This window comes from Colias eurytheme, chromosome 3, assembly GCF_061535395.1.
Source record: "Colias eurytheme isolate Ceu_HAF_F1 chromosome 3, ilColEury1 Martin Lab GWU primary, whole genome shotgun sequence".
NCBI lineage: Eukaryota > Metazoa > Arthropoda > Insecta > Lepidoptera > Pieridae > Colias > Colias eurytheme.
The window spans coordinates 1687862-1704491 of NC_142982.1; the positions used below are offsets into that span (position 1 = coordinate 1687862).

Sequence of the window (16630 nt, forward strand, 5' to 3'; positions counted from 1 at the left end):
GCATTAAGCTATCTTTAATAATAATATATCCTTGATTGCTAAAATATTTCCCTCTAAGAGTACCCCCAGGACAACAAAACAGACAAGCTAATTTCACCCTTATTCCCTTCGTACAGAGGTGAAGATCCCCCGCGCACACCCAGTGTACCCCGCAGCGGAAAGCGCAAGTGTGGCCTCAGATACGATCCCATCAGACTATCCTTCAGAGACGCCAAGTGAAGCGGAGCATGCGCATGCTAATGCTGGCTTTATGATCGATGAATATCAGAGTGAAGGTAAGAAACATCTGCATTTTATAGTAACTGATTGATAATTAAAAAAAACTTTTCTTTAAAAATGTCCTTTCTAACTAGTCTATGTTGCTTGGAAAAAATCGTTTAGTTTGCTTCGTGGGACATAATGATTTCTGAAATACAAGAAAAAAAACGTACTATAAAAAAAATAGGAAATTTTCTTTATCCTATATTCTATTACCTTAAGAAGCATTTTGGAATTATTTTAAAATTTGTAGTATAGTAATATTTTAAAGATATTATTAACCTCATAAATAACTTGAAGAAATAATTGATAATAATTGCTTTTCTCTTACAATATAATAAAGAAAATAACTCTAACTTGAATTATGGCATATTCGGGCGATAAAACTCATGACGTGATTTAAATCTCTTCATAATTCCAGCCTCATAACTTTGTTTAAAATTTTAAATGATGCCTAATATCTCTGGATTTAGTTAGTCCTTCAAGCCCTTAGATCATTAAGTAATGGATGGAGTACGCTGGCAAATGTTCTAACTAAACTTTCTGCTGATTTTGGTGCGGGGAGGGTAACTCACACTAATGAAACACAATGAAACATAATCACACATTCACAAAAATAATTTGTGTCACGAAAGTCGTAAAAATTTACGACCTTTTAAGCGACGAGTTTTTAAATTCAACTCTATCACTAAGATAATAAAGATTAAATTTGTATTTCATTCCAAGATAGTCATGTGGAGTGGGGTTCAATATCGCGTTCTAAATTCAACTTTATCACTTAGGTCATAAAGATTAAATTTGTATTTCTTTACAAGATAGTCTCGTAAGGAATGCGGTTCATTAAGGCGTTTTAAATTCAACTTTATCTCCTAGTTCATAAAGATTAAATTTGTATATTTTCTTTCCATGATAGTCTCGTGGGGCCGCATCAATGATCGAGTAAACATGACTCGATTATTTTTCTTGATCATATCGCTAAACGATACATCGACGATTATTAGAAATTGCATTTTATTAGAAATGTACGTTAAAAAAATAAAAAAATATACACAAATGAAAGGTTATTCCATCTTTTTTAATATTCGACATGTTTGAATTGCTTCTGCAAGACTTGACAATACAAAACGGCATTTTTAGCGGAGCACTCGCAGACGTCCGTTCGACGTTTTACGAATACGCAGAGTGCTTGTAATCGATTACGCAAGTAGTTTTTATGAAAGGATAAGATTTTTCGATGAAAATAATCTTATACCTCGGCAAAAGGGGAAACGCCTGCGAGTGTTATCCATTACTTAATGATCTAAGTTCAAGCCAGATCTGTAACAACCTATGGCTCTAAGGGTCCTTCGAGCCGGATATTTAAAACCAATGCTTCCTATTAATAAAATTCATCACCTCACGATACCTGTCCCTTAAACTAGGCGAATCGGAATTAATGTAGTTGACAATAACCATTCATTAAATGGTCCTTCATGCCGGATATATAAAATCAATGTGCCTTATTCACTAAACGATCTCTAGATATGGAATTAATGCAACGTATACTCACAATATTAATTCATTTTTACTACACCATATTATTAAATGGTCCTTCGAGTCGGATATTGTTCACCAATATGTCCTTATTATTTCATGTTACGACATTGAATTAATGCAGCTCATACTTACTATACTCATTCATTTTATGGCCCTTCAAGCCGGATCTATAAAAACCTATCCCTAAAATACTTAAAATCGGAATTAATGCAGCTTCACCCGACTGTTATAGTGAGGTATTCATTCAGCGATAGTTCCTTCAAGCCGGATTTATAACTACATGTCCATTAAATACATTAAATCAGAATGAATGTATCTTATACTTTACTGACTGTACCTGTTAGGTTCATTAATTAATAATGGTTCAATTAAGATTTGCTTTTTTATGCTCACTATACTCATTCATTTACGGTCCTTTGAGCCGGATTTAATGCAACTTATACCGACTTACTATACCAATTTATTAAACGGTCCTTCGAGCTCGAATTAACGTACTTTCACCTCACTATACCTATTTATTAAATGGTCCTTCAAGCCGGATCTATAATAACCTGTCCCTTAAATAATTAAAATTGGGACTCGTCCAGCTTATACTCACTATACTCATTCATTTTATGGTCCTTCGAGCCGGAATTAATGCAACTTATACTCCCTACCTATATTATTTTATATCACGGTCCTTCGAATTATTAATGCAGCTTACACTTTAACCAAACATTCTAACATAACACTAACCAGGCTACCACGAGTCTCAGTCCCGCTCGCGTGCAGGCGCGGCGCCGGCGTTCGACGTGCGCGTCCGCGTGCAGCGCCCGCCCGCACCGCCTTCACCGCAGTCAACTATCACTACTACTGAGGTCGACGGTGGGAGTATGAGGTGAGATTTGTAATACGATTGAGTTTATAATATGAAATGTGATTAACCCATTGAGCCCCGAACGGCCCGATCGGTCCACGACACAATAGATTTTCTATTGTGTCTGTGATTCCGGGGCCTGAGTTATTAATATTAATTTTGGGGTTATCTTCCGTTTTTTTTTTCGATAGTCGAATTTCATATTATTTTTATTATAAATGTGTTAAAAAAATTGTACTGACTACTGGCTTATTTTTGTGCATTGTTGGTTATTGTACACGAAACAGTAGATCGAATTTATGAGTTAGATCAACAAACAGTCCTTGTTCGACTTTTTTGTAGCGACAAAACTAAAATCATGATTCTAGGCTTTTTTAGATTCAAAGTTCTTTCATATTGTTTTGTAAATGTTACGTATTGTGTAAGTTATTGATATTATAGTACAAACATTTATCGGAAATAAAATTACTTTTTTCATTCTGGCTATAGATGCAGTATTTATACTCACCTATACAATGTTCTTACCGACAAATCTGATAAGAAATGACACTACCCAACACCAAATCCACAGACAAACGCTAATAGAAGAGCACGAGCGCCAAGAATCCGTGCGCACAGTATCCCCAGGCGCATTGCCACTACCCGCTCGTGCGGCGCACGCGCAGCCGCCGGAGCGCCCGCCGCGACCGCCGCTGTACACTGAGGTGCAGCGGGAGAGACAGGTATGTGTGTGTGTGTGACACGGTGGAGGATGTGTGTGTGTGGATGAGTGGAGACTCGGGACGGTGGAGGATGAGTGTGTGTGTGGGGTGGATCGAGACTGGTACGATATAGGATGAGTGCCAAGAGTCAGTGCGCACAGTTTCCCCAGGCGCTATACCGTTATAGGACGAGTATGTGTGTGTGTGTGTGTGTGTGTATATGGCGGGTTTGTAAGGAGACTAGTACGGTATGGGATGTATGTGTGTGTGGGATTTGTGATAATTATTTAATGACAGACAAAAATGGGTGATTATAATTAATTTATATTGCATGTTTAATGTGTGTAACAGTAACTTTTTGCACAGTTAACATTTAATCACTTTTAATAATAAAATGTCATAATATTTTTTTTATGTCATTCGTTGAAATATGTGGTTTAATAAATTTCTTAAATTTTCTTTTTTTTCTATAATAATAATAATTTAAGTTCTTACAATGCACTTCAAACGAATTCACCAACACATCATGAGATTATGGGGAAAGCCGTATTTCCCACACTTTCACCCATACAGTTCACCTTTTCTTTTGTCGGTTGATAACTTTCACATACAAAAACACGTACAATGCTGCATACACACACACACACACACATATGCGAAATTCTGTTTCACCTGATGGGCCAAATGCTTTGTATGTTTTACTGATCTATTTTCTTCCCGGACTCCTAAGTAATCAGCCTCTATGTCTCCTGATATTTTTTTTGTTAGTACCCACTAGGGATCGAACCCAGGATCCCAAGCACCCAGGAGGTAGTTGCTATCAATTTTCCAAATTTTTTAATGATTGTATCACCAAATTCTATCGAGACACCTTCATTTCGAATTCTTACAATATACTAGCACAAATCCATTTCATACATCTATGTTCACCTAACAAGTGTTGACCATCATTGTCACTAACCAGGAGTGGTCCCGTCGTCCGAGGTCCATAGTGTCACTGAACACTGAGATGACAGACACACATTCTGTCACGGAAGTGACGGACGGGTCACATGCCAGAATGTTCCATATTAAGGTAAGGTCACGTGTTTTTCATTTGCACAAAGTCATGTTTCGTTTATTGTTCAAATAAATGTGGTGATAGGAGTTACTAATTTCGTGGGTTGAGAGTAATTTTTTACAGATCAATCCAAAACATCATCCAGAAAGATTTTTTCTCAATTTGATCTTGTGACTTTTTAAAGTGTTTATTCCAGAAAATGCTTTTAAAATAGTTTCACGGGGTTTACTACTTACCATGCTGATCGTCAAGCCGCTTATAGAAGAATCTTAAACTGTACAATATGAGATTCAAATGGCTTTAAAAAATAGCTTGCCCTATTACGTCTTATTAATTTAATCCTAAAATAATGTTTATTGGTACAGAAGCCACCTCCACCACCTCCCGTTATGAGGGAGCGCTTGGAGACGGAAGAACAGGAGATGCTGATGGAAAGCCTCGAACCCATGCCAGAAACGCCTATCATGCCTGCCAGGTACAGCATTTTCTGTGATAATGATTATTGACTAATTCTGTGTTATTTTATGATAACTAAAAATGATTAAGTACCGATTTTGAGAATTTTTGTTACCATGTACACCGAGTGGAATATAAAATATTTTTGCATGTTAAAGTTGAATTAGTGTAATTGCCCCTTGTCCAAAACATTTGACTATTCTTTTACAGTACTTCCTTCTTGCTTCTAAAATCTCGTCCAAATCTGTTTATAAATATTAAAGTGCTAAATTCATCATCACCAGAAAACCAGAGATAACATCCCACGTGGTAGACGACGTGTTCCTCCGCACCATAACCGAGAAGAAGACCATAGAGGACATAGAGCGGCACAAGCGCCTGGTGACGGAATACCAGCAAGTGCCGCCTCCAGCGCCGCACTTCGATGTGACGATCCGGAACCACACGCTCCCGGACTCTCATTGGGAGAACTTCTCGGATATAAGCTCCGCGTCCGGGATGACGCTGACGCCGAAAATGGAGAGGGTACCTATGTCGCTGCCGCCTCAGAAGTTTATTGGTTAGTCTAGTAATTAAAAAAATATCTGCAAATCAGCTAGGTCACTTCGATTCTAAAATTAGACTGAGTGTTGTTTGTAGTACGAAATGCTTTTCATATCGAAGATCCAAAATAGTAATGCAGACTATTTCCTTATTACTTTGGAAGTTTTAGGGGATTATATAAATATCTACCTTATCCAGCAGCATTTTTTTCTTTCATTTTGTAATGCTCTGAATTCGAAATATATATTCTGAAAAGTTTGAAATTTTTTCCAAAGTCTAAAAATTCAATTAAAGCCCTTCTATTCTCAAACCAGACCTATCATTTGTGATATACCTATCGTTAAATAAGACTTTTTATTTCTTAGGCAAAGGTGGTCCAGACCTCTTCTCCCCCGAGCTAATCAAGCAAACAGCCACAACCTACCAACCCTCGTCTCCAGACCTTCCACTGCTCCCAGAACTGCCTCCAGCGAGGAACCCACTGTTCAGGGAGGAAGATGATGATGATGTACCGGAACCCACTCCAGCTCCACCTGTACCTCCCAATTGGAGTGTGCTGACCAGGGTTTTGAAGACCGAGGCGCAGGATGAGGTAAATATAATATGATAATGAAGCTATTGTTTATGTATAGATTGTAAAATTTCTATTGTAACATTCATTATATCCATACTAATATTATAAATGCGAAAGTAACTCTGTCTGTCTGTCTGTTACTCAATCACGCCATAACTACTGAACCAATTTGCATGAAATTGGTATAGAGATATTTTGATATCCGAGACATACATAGGCTACTTTTTATCCCGGGAAATAGGATAGGTTTTATCCCGGAAATCCCACGGGAACGGGAACTATGCGGGTTTTTCTTTGACTGCGCGGGCGAAGCTGCGGGTGGAAAGCTAGTACATTATATTGTAACATACCGTGATGTTTCAGTTTATTTTCTTGATTCATTCATTTAGATTAACTGGATTAAATTCCTCAGTTATTGCAGATTTTTTCGATCGATACGATATCGAAATCGATACCTATTTTTTGCTCTATACAATTTTTCATTTTTCATTGTTAATAATAAGGTTGCTCCCGGTTTCCGGTTTGCTGAAATCTAAGCAAGTCGCATTGCCTTTTAGTTTTGAAACTTCTCCATTGTTTCAACATGGACATATTAATTTTTTTTTTATTGTTATTTAGAAAAGATTTAATAAAAAATTATATTAATCTCTAGGTGCTATCCGAAACCGAGCGCTCCTACCGCCTCACCCGCTCGGAGCGTCTCCGCTGGCGCGAGCTCATAACCCACGAGAGCACGCTCCGCCGCGAGCTCGCACGTTCGTCCACGCGCGAGGACTTCACGCGACTGGCGCGCGACCAGCGGTTCGCGCCCTTATATACCCCGCCCAAGTGGGAGGTTATTATACGGATACTAGCGCCGCCGCCGGATAAACCGAAGGTACTAACTTGATCAGTTATCTATTGCTTATTTGCTTCCTTCGCTATAAACTAATTTGTCTACAAATCCGATTCAATTCAATTGATTTGTGTTAAGGTCATTTTACTATTCACTAATTTGTAATTAACTTATCTCTCGAATGCAATGAATATGACAGCAATCAAATTTTAATCATTTTTTTAGATTTTTTCTACTATCAATAAATTTGGCTTAAAATTTTCTTGTAAACGGCCGTCTTGCTTGCATTAACTTCGAAGTCATCCTTAACTCTTTAGGGTAGTCGTGCTTAAATTAAGTTCTATAACCCAAAATATATCTTCCAGAACCGTTACCGCAAGAAGAGCGAATGGGACTCCCGTTCCCGGCGCAGTTCCCTCCCCACTCTGTACGAGTACGACAGCGACGCGACCTCACTGAGGGAACCGCGCTCACGCAGGTCGTCGTATAGAAGCGATCATGTGGATATGAGGTGAGGGACATTTTATATATTTTACAATTATTATTGATAACTGTATAAACTACAGATTTTAAGTAATACTTACCTACAGGAAAACATATAAATATTTTTCTTAGAGCCGAGTAAAAATTAATTTCTTTTGCACCATTTATTGACTTCCCATAATTATTTCTAATAACTTTAATTACGTCAGATAACTGGCTTGCACAGGTTTAATATATCTTTTTTATCACTTACTAGCTGTGCCGCGCGGTTTCACCCGCGTGGCTCCGCTCCTGTTGGTCTTAGCGTGATAATAATATATATAGCCTATATTACTTGTGGATAATGTAGCTTTCGAATGGTGAAAGAATTTTTAAAATCGGTCCAGTAGTTTATGAGCCTATTCATTACAATCAAACAAACAAAGTTTTTCTCTTTATAATATTAGTGTAGATCATGACGTGTAGATACTGTTTTAATATCTTTCTTATTCTTAAGTTACGTTATTGTATTATATTTTTCATAATCTAGGACTTCAAAGTTCCTTTTTCAATATTCCCAGGTCGATGTCAGAGATGATGGTGGACTACGCCCGCGAGCGCGCGGACACACACTCGGAAGTGTCGGGCACACTGCTGGGACGGTACTATGATGACGATAGCGACTCGGAGCACCAGTATGGGCAGAACCCGTGAGTTTATTATTATTGAAGTGAAAACTTCTTTAGCGGCGTTGGGTATAAAATCTTAAACTCGCGTCAGGACACGTGACCTGATCGAAGACGGATGGATATCAAACATGCTCAACGTTAATAATCAAGTTTTCACTTCTGCCGGCACTCCCGGAGTGCAACCCGTCTTTTTTTTCAGACTGTTAAAGGATCTTAGTTTCATAATTATTATATTTTGAACTTTTTTAGTTTACATTCAGTTCGCTTTGGTAATTCCAAATTGTGTTAATAGTCATATTTCTTGACCAAGACTTTTTTATTCGCTGAAATGAATAGGAATTGCGTCTCCTATAAATCCTAGCGTGGTAATACTAAAAAAAAATATATTTTTAAATTCGTACCAATAGATCTCAGATTTGACAAACAAATAACATTTTCAGCTTTAATAATACTACAAACTAGAAATAATAGTGGTAGAGTTGTACTTACTGTATTTTTATTTCTTCTGTTAGTGCAAAAGAGTAAAATAAACATAAATAATTAACATATAACTTTATTTCAGTTCATGGCGCAATTCCCTCCACCGCTCTGTGAGCCAGCCGTCTCTCGCGCGCTCCGCGACCGAAGTGACGGAACAGTGGACGGTGCCCGATGGTGACGTCACACCCACACCCGGACGGAGGATGAGAGGTGAGAGAGAGAGAGGGGAGAGAAGGAGAGGTAGTGCGGGAGGGGGAAGGAGTGGCGAGGGAGAAGGGAGAGGGAGAAGGGAGAGAGAGGGGAGGGAGATGGGAGGGAGATGAGAGGGAGATGGGACGGAGATGGGAGGGAGATGAGAGGGAGATGGGAGGGAGGAGGAGGGAGATGAGAGGGAGATGGGAGGGTGATGGGAGGGAAATGGGAGGGAGATGGGAGGGAGATGGGAAGGAGATGGGAGGGAGATGGTAGGCAGAGTGGAGGGAGCGGGGAGGGAGAGGGGAGAGAGAAATGAGGGAGAGGGGAGGGAGATGGGAGGGAGGTGAGAGGAAGATGGGGGGGATGGGAGGGAGATGAGAGGGAGATGGGGGGGATGGGAGGGAGATGGCAGGCAGAGTGGAGGGAGAGGGGAGGGAGAGGGGAGAGAGAAATGAGGGAGAGGGGAGGGAGAGGGAGAGGGGCAGGGAGTGGAGGTCCATATTCTTCTCCGTAATCCTTCTAGTGTATTAGGAGGAGACAAGAAACTTTTTTTTTATATTTATAATTTATATAATATCAAAACATAAATATTCAAATATAAACATATTACATCCATACTAATATTATAAATGCGAAAGTAACTCTATCTGTCTGTCTGTTACTCAATCACGCCTAATCTACTTAACCAATTTGCATGAAATTTGGTATGGAGATATTTTGATACCCGAGAAAGGACATAGGCTACCTTTTGTTGCGAAATATGTACCACGGGCGAAGCCGGGGCGGACCACTAGTATTATTATATATTTAACAATTCCTTTATAGGGCCACAAGGATTGACGACTTTCACATCGTCTGAAGTTCGGACATTCCAAGCGACGAGAGAATGGCGGGAATAAACGCAGCTGTCAAAATAATTTCCGAACGAATAATACTCTTGTACCTACAGGAAATATTTCAAAAGCATCCATAGATAGTCACGTGTGAAAAAAAGCTGGTTAGACATTTTTAAGGTTTTGAAATTGTATTCTGTAATCATAGATGACTTTTTGTGAAATCAAAGTATAGTACAGTGCCACAAACTTATCTGACCCGGTGGCAAAAACTGGAACTACGTGCCGCCATTTTGAAATGTCACATTTTCACAGACTTTTCATACGGAATATTTTGTTTATATAAAAGAAAGCGACATCAGTGACACTGTCACCGGGTCAGATAAGTTTGTGGCACTATATAATATGTCATACCGTCAGAACTATCAATGTTTACACCAAGGTTTACACACATAAATAACGATACATTATGATAATAAACTAAAGACAAAAATATCTATGGTGTCAATGTGTCTATATTGTCTATGGTTTGTAATATTATATCAACAGCGAAAGCTGAATAAAAATCTCATTTCTTTGTGATAGTTAATCACTGCCTTTATGTGACAATAAAATCTATGTTGAATTTGTGATTAATCCATTTATTTTTTACTGAAATTTACTTTTTTAAGAGGAAATTCCGTCCAATTCTTATTTTCTAGAATAAAATCTATTTACTCTTTATATGCTTTCTAACAATTTCTATGACAATGGAATCTCGCATATTGTTAAGTTTTAAAATAACAAATGATTATAAATAATAATTAATACGTAACTAATATTATTCTCGTAGTTCTTCCATATTTAACTAACATTGTGCCAATTTTTATTGAAATAATTACAGATAACTATAGATCTATACAATGTACAAGCTATAATTGAAATAAATCAGATTTAAAAAGAAATAATATTATTTACTTCCTGTTACCAATACAATGACTTTATTAGGAACAAATACTGTAAAATAAGTTACCTGTTTAGAAATAAAAAAGTATAGTTTGACATAAATTGGCGCCAAAATTGTTTTTTTTTTATCAGAACTGTCAGTAGATGTATATTTTTAATTTAAGTCTGACAAACCTGCCAGTGCCTATTGCTTCTAATTTCGTGCTTATATTTTAGCTGTAAATAAAATAAACGGATTGTCTATACCTAGCGAATGAGGCAAAAAGTACTTTTTTAAGCGCGTTTTTTTATTTTGCCTCCTTTGCTATGTGAGTTTGGATTTAGGAAAGGGTTAAAGTCACGGTTTTGTAGATGATTATAACGTGGATATTTTTACGTTTATTTTTTGAAAATATTGCTGAATTTAATTGTAAGCACCAAGCCATAGCATTAATAATGCAAACGATTGTAAAACAAAAGTTTCATTTTGTAAAAATGAAGACTTGTTTTGGGGTGCTAAGGATAGATAGAATATATTGATTATAATAGAATTAAACACAAATGTATTTACCTACCAATTAATTCCGCTCTGTCGTACCGATAGGAGAAGAAGAAAAAGTAAGCTTTCTGCGGCAACCCCCACCACGCTTCTTTCTGTGGACCTTTGCAACGTTAGGGGACTTCACTCAAACCTTGAAGCTGTCCATCACCACCTAGAGACAGCTAAGCCAGCCTTACTGTTTTTAACGGAGACACAGATCTCTTCCCCTGCTGACACCTCGTACCTTAAATACCCGGGATACGTGCTGGAACATTCATTTGTACCGCGCGCCGGTGTGTGCGTTTACGCTAGGGAGGACATCTGTTGCCGCCGCCTTGGTACCATCGAAGGCAATAATCTATCCATATTATGGCTACGCGTTGACTGCGATGACCACCCCCGTATTTACGCGTGTCTTTACCGGTCTCATAGTGGAAACGCCGAATCTGACCGGCTTATTGAGCATGTTCAAGGAACGATTGATTGTTTATTGCAAAGGATTCCCTCCGCTGAAATTGTAGTGCTAGGTGATTTTAATGCCCACCATGTTGAATGGTTAGGATCACGAACCACGGACCACGCGGGGCGTTCCTTTCATGACTTTGCCTTATCCTATAGCCTAACGCAACTCGTAACTTCACCCACGAGAATCCCTGATGTGGAGGATCATACTTCGTCGTTGTTAGATCTTTTGCTGACCACACATCCTGACGACTATCGGGTAACCGTTGAGGCTCCTCTTGGGTCATCTGACCACTGTATGGTTCGGAGTGTAGTGCCTCTCACCCGCCAATCTCGAACGCGACCACCCACCTACCGTCGTGTTTGGCACTATCGGTCAGCCGATTGGGATGGGATGCGCACTTTTTTTGCATCCTACCCTTGGAAGCAAATTTGCTTTGCGTCTAGTGATCCTAATGTTTGTGCTGACTCTGTCGCCGATGTGGTTTTGCAGGGAATGGAACTCTATATTCCTAACCTTGTGATTCCCGTTGGTGGCAAGTCCAAGCCCTGGTTTGGGCGTTCATGTAGAACGGCATTTCGTTTGAAACAGGAACGCTTCCAAGCCTGGGCAGAAGCTCAAGCAGTAAAGGATCCTAAAGTTAGACGACTGAAAAAAAGATACAATGCTGCTTCCAGATCTTACAAGAAAAGTATCATAAAGGCAAAGTCAAAGTATATTGAAGGCGTTGGTAAGAAGCTGACACAGTACCCATCTGGTACTCGCGCATTTTGGTCCCTTGCCAAAGCCATTCAGGGCAATTTCTGTAAATCAACGTTTCCTCCACTACGCAGGGATGACGATACTTTGGCCCACACTGCAAGAGACAAAGCCGAAACCTTGGCAAGTCTCTTTGCGTCAAATTCGACTCTGGATGACGAGGGAAAGACTCCACCCATTATACCACATTGTAATAGTACTATGGCTGATGTGAAATTCACGCAATGTGCCGTGCGAAGAACCCTACTTTCCCTTGACATTCACAAGTCGAATGGACCTGACGGCATTCCTGCAGTAGTGTTAAAAACATGTGCTCCCGAGTTGGCTCCGGTTCTAACGCGCCTGTTCCGTTACTCATACACCTCTGGTACTGTCCCAAGCAGTTGGAAGACCGCCCTGATACACCCGATCCCTAAAAAAGGCACACGCTCTGACCCATCAAACTACAGGCCGATCGCGGTAACCTCCTTGCTCTCCAAGGTTATGGAAACCATAATCAACCGCCACTTGTTGCGTTACCTAGAAGATCGCCAGTTGTTAAGTGACCACCAGTATGGTTTCCGTGGAAGTCGATCGACTGGCGATCTTTTGGTCTATTTAACGCACAGATGGGCTTCCGCTATTGAGAGTAAGGGGGAAGCTATGGCAGTCAGTTTAGATGTAGCGAAAGCCTTTGATCGGGTGTGGCACAAAGGTCTCCTCTCGAAACTGCCTTCGTACGGGCTTCCTGAGAAACTATGCAGTTGGATCTCCAGTTTTCTCAAGGCACGCAGCATTAAGGTCGTAGTCGACGGATCGTGCTCAGAGCCACAGCCTGTGAATGCTGGTGTCCCGCAGGGGTGTGTGTTGTCGCTAGGGCATGAATATCGGAATCTCGGAATCTCGCAATATCGGAATCTCGGAATGAAAATTACGATATTACAATTCCGATACTGAGTGATCCAATATCGTTATATCGGAATTAAGATTTTTTTATTCAGTGCTAAATCATTAAGTTGAGGTTAAAATTTGCGGCAATTTAAATAATTAGGCAGATTTAAAAAAAGAAATAGGTATAGTGGTGATTGAAATGACGCATTTCAGTATGCCTATCTCACTCTTTCACAGCGTATAACTCACTTGCTTATTCGCTCGCACAGAGAAACAAAGCGTCTTACCTGCTGTGTGCATCAGTCACTTTCATGAACTGTAAAGTTAAGAGGTAAACACCTCTTAACTCTGTGTGTGTTTTCTGGCGAGTGGCGACCTTGTCAAAGGCCTATGAGAAATCGGTATAAATTGCGTCGACTTGGTAACCCTAATCAACTGCCTCAATTAGGTAACTTACATATGAGATGAGATTTGTATTTGTGGACTTTTTAGCCACGAAACCATGTTGGAATTCAGAAAGAAGACTATAGAGATGCTTGTAGAGTACATCATAAACCATTGATTCAAAAACCTTTGACAAGGTAGAAAGAATGGAGATTGGGCGATAATTTGAAATGAGCTCACGATTGCCACTCTTAAAAATGGGAACAATTCGAGCTTGTTTTCAAACTGATGGAAACAAACCATTATTTAGGGAAGTATTAAAAATTAGTGACAGGGGAACAGACATCACGTCTGCACAACGGGAAAGAAATATGGGCGGGACATTGTCTGGACATGGATGGCCCTTTGATCGGGTCCAGGGCCAGTAGTGCTATTTTAATTGTATGATATTGAGAATGTACTGAGCACAGAAGTTACGTTGGATGCATTATAGGTAAAGCCATATATTTGTAGTCTATGTGTTGTGTAGGTTTGAAGACAGAGAAGACATACTTGCCAAATAGGTCACTTATATCTTTTGGGTTATTACTAGGTAACACTACCTTTTAGTGTTGTTGTAGTTAAATTTGTATTTTAGCAGTAAAAGTAGTCGTGTAATAAATTAAACAGTTATATATAAGTTTTTATATTTTTGAAATTGTATTGCTTAAAACATGTTTATTTCATTTTCTTAAAACATGTTTTGAGTCAGTTAAATTAAGTTGTTTAGCAGTAAAATAACTATTTTCATACCAAATAAAAGATTATATGATTATAATAGGTTTTTAATTAATAAAATCCACCTTTTTAACATATATGTCCAATTCCGATATCAATATCGGAATTCCGATATTGAGCTCAATATCGGAAATCAATATCGGAATTCAAAACTATTCCGATATTACATGCCCTAGTTGTCGCCTACGCTATTCCTTCTTCATATCAATGATATGTTGCAAATACGTAATATTCATTGTTATGCTGATGATAGCACTGGCGATGCCACATACTCCGGGCACGCACGAATTTCTCAGGAGCAAGTGGATCAGTATCGGAACGAACTTGTGTCCAACATTAATAAAACCCTGGATGCAATCTCCAGTTGGGGTCAGAATAACCTTGTGAAGTTCAACCCATCAAAGACACAAGTGTGCGCATTCACCGCCAAAAAGAAGCCGTTCACGGTGACTCCTCGTTTCCAAAACACTCTCCTCAAAGCCACGCCGAATATCGGGATTCTCGGTGTCGACATTGCGAGCGACGTGCAGTTCAGGGGTCATTTAGAGGACAAGGCCAAATTGGCTTCTAAGAAACTTGGGGTGCTCGCCAGAGCGAGACAGTATTTCACGCCAGCTCACCGCCTGCAACTGTATAAGGCACAAGTTCGGCCTCATATGGAATACTGTTCTCACCTTTGGGCTGGAGCACCCCAATACCAACTACTTCCTCTTGACCGCCTGCAACGTCGAGCCACTCGAATCGTCGGCAAACCCGAGCTAACCGATCGGCTCGATCCATTGGCACTGCGGCGGGACGTTGCGTCTCTGTGCGTATTCTACCGCCTGTACAATGGGGAGTGTTCCGAGGAACTTTTTGGCTTAATACCGGCTGCCAAATTCCACAATCGCACTGCACGACACAAACTCAAGTACCATCCGCACCATCTGGATGAGTGGCTATCAACAACTGTGCGTTTTTCACGGCATTTTCTGCCCCGAACAACAAAATTGTGGAACAGCCTGCCTTCTTCGGTGTTTCCATCTACCTACGACATGGATGCCTTCAAAAAAAGAGCCTACGCGTCCCTCAAAGGCCGGCAAAACAATCGCAAGGTTACCTAACGTTGCAATTGCTATGGGCGGCGGTGATCACCTTCATCAGTACACCGCCCGCTCCTTTGTCGGTTTTAGTATAAAAAAAAAAAAAAAAAAAAAAAAATTAGATTACTTGATGAATTTAATAAATGTACTTACATTCCAATTAGTTTGTTTTATTTGATTATCCTGTTCTTTAACATTATAAATTCGGCGGTATTTTATGTAAACCGCGGAACATATTTTTGATGAAACTTAAGCCAATCGATAGAACTGACGTTTGAGAAAGACAAGCTACCTTTGTAGAGAAAGGTAAGTATGAAAAATTGGGGAATGACTGAAAAATGAAAAATATAATAGTATCGAGAAATTTATTTTTTACCTTTGAAATATGACACAAACAAGATTTTAAAAATTGATCTGATTTAAAATTAATAAATTCGTCACATTTAACTACAAAAAACAGTTCACAGATTATCGCGAGACGCAAATACAAGCTGTTCATAGGCAACTGGTTGAACACACAATGTTATCATATTAAAAATTATTTTACACATTTTTACAGCTTCTCCAAGCCTTTTGTTACACCTTGTGTAAGAAATATTAGTATGATAATATCGTTAATGTAGTTGGGCAAATATAAATATCTTGTTCTGTCTTTCTTTGTCTATTTTTCAAAAAAAAATTATCGTAGAAAAAAGTTAACACTTTAAATGTTCAACCAGCCAAGGAATAATAAATTTAAAAATGTATATAATTTTCTAAAAATGTAGCCACCCAAAGGACCAGCTCTTCAAAACTAGAATGAGAAGGACGTCTAAAAAGATGAATTATTATATGAAACGATTTACTTTCTCAATAGTCAACAGCGTACGCATTAAAACAAGTAACTATACAAAGTTTTAAGCTTAGTATAAATTATATATCAGATATGTTACTATGTACATCTATGTATGAGAAACATTAGACCGCTCTCACAGTTTCCACACTTTAGGCCTTACAATTTGTAACACCTATCTACAATATTTAAGCCAAGAGCCTACCTACGATATGAAGAATAATCGACAGGTCCCATTCGTTCGTAATTTTGGCATTACTTACGTACCTGACAACATTTGGCATTCCCTTTACTAAAAGTCCATTATTTTAAAATTTCACTATCCACACTTCCCTAACCTCTTTAAAATGTCCGTAATGGCAACACTTGCACTAACTACCTACTCTCTGTCACCTCTAAGTCTTCTATTATTATCTGTGAACACTTATGTTTATAACGTCTTTAGATTTGGCTGATGGAACCACAAGATTGTCTTCTCCGGGTCACTTGTTTCCAAAATCTTTTGTCGAATTGTCTTTCC

At 39.0% G+C, this 16630-nt stretch overlaps 3 protein-coding genes across 6 annotated transcripts in view; 2 read left to right on the top strand and 1 right to left on the bottom strand.

The window, feature by feature from the left end:
• The window catches only part of pot (zona pellucida domain protein papillote), a 71645-nt gene extending 61936 nt beyond the window's left edge, over positions 1-9709 (top strand). For 3 of the 4 annotated variants that reach the window (XM_090119348.1, XM_090119350.1, XM_090119349.1), the window contains 12 exons: positions 117-275; positions 2533-2671; positions 3222-3372; positions 4316-4426; positions 4777-4886; positions 5152-5426; positions 5776-6002; positions 6637-6861; positions 7185-7330; positions 7863-7991; positions 8533-8660; positions 9471-9709. In XM_090119348.1, the coding sequence (XP_089975474.1) occupies positions 117-275; positions 2533-2671; positions 3222-3372; positions 4316-4426; positions 4777-4886; positions 5152-5426; positions 5776-6002; positions 6637-6861; positions 7185-7330; positions 7863-7991; positions 8533-8660; positions 9471-9544 (1874 nt within the window). In that variant the 3' untranslated portion in view covers positions 9545-9709. The remainder of the gene's footprint in view (positions 1-116; positions 276-2532; positions 2672-3221; positions 3373-4315; positions 4427-4776; positions 4887-5151; positions 5427-5775; positions 6003-6636; positions 6862-7184; positions 7331-7862; positions 7992-8532; positions 8661-9470) is intronic. The other variant, XM_090119351.1, reaches the window with a different exon arrangement.
• Positions 9710-14408: 4699 nt separating this feature from the next.
• LOC149909358 (uncharacterized) lies at positions 14409-15299 on the top strand. The gene has a single exon (XM_090120159.1). The coding sequence runs from the start codon at positions 14409-14411 to the stop codon at positions 15297-15299; it is 891 nt and encodes a 296-aa protein (XP_089976285.1).
• Positions 15300-15640: 341 nt separating this feature from the next.
• The window catches only part of PsGEF (Protostome-specific GEF), a 55102-nt gene continuing 54112 nt past the window's right edge, over positions 15641-16630 (bottom strand). Inside the window, exon 32 of the mRNA XM_090119352.1 lies at positions 15641-16629. Within this exon, the coding sequence (XP_089975478.1) occupies positions 16552-16629 (78 nt within the window). The 3' untranslated portion in view covers positions 15641-16551. The remainder of the gene's footprint in view (position 16630) is intronic.

What these genes read in the sequence shown, in the direction of transcription:
- LOC149909358 (XM_090120159.1), top strand. Translation starts at nt 14,409, where the DNA reads ATGTTGCAAATACGTAATATTCATTGTTATGCTGATGATAGCACTGGC.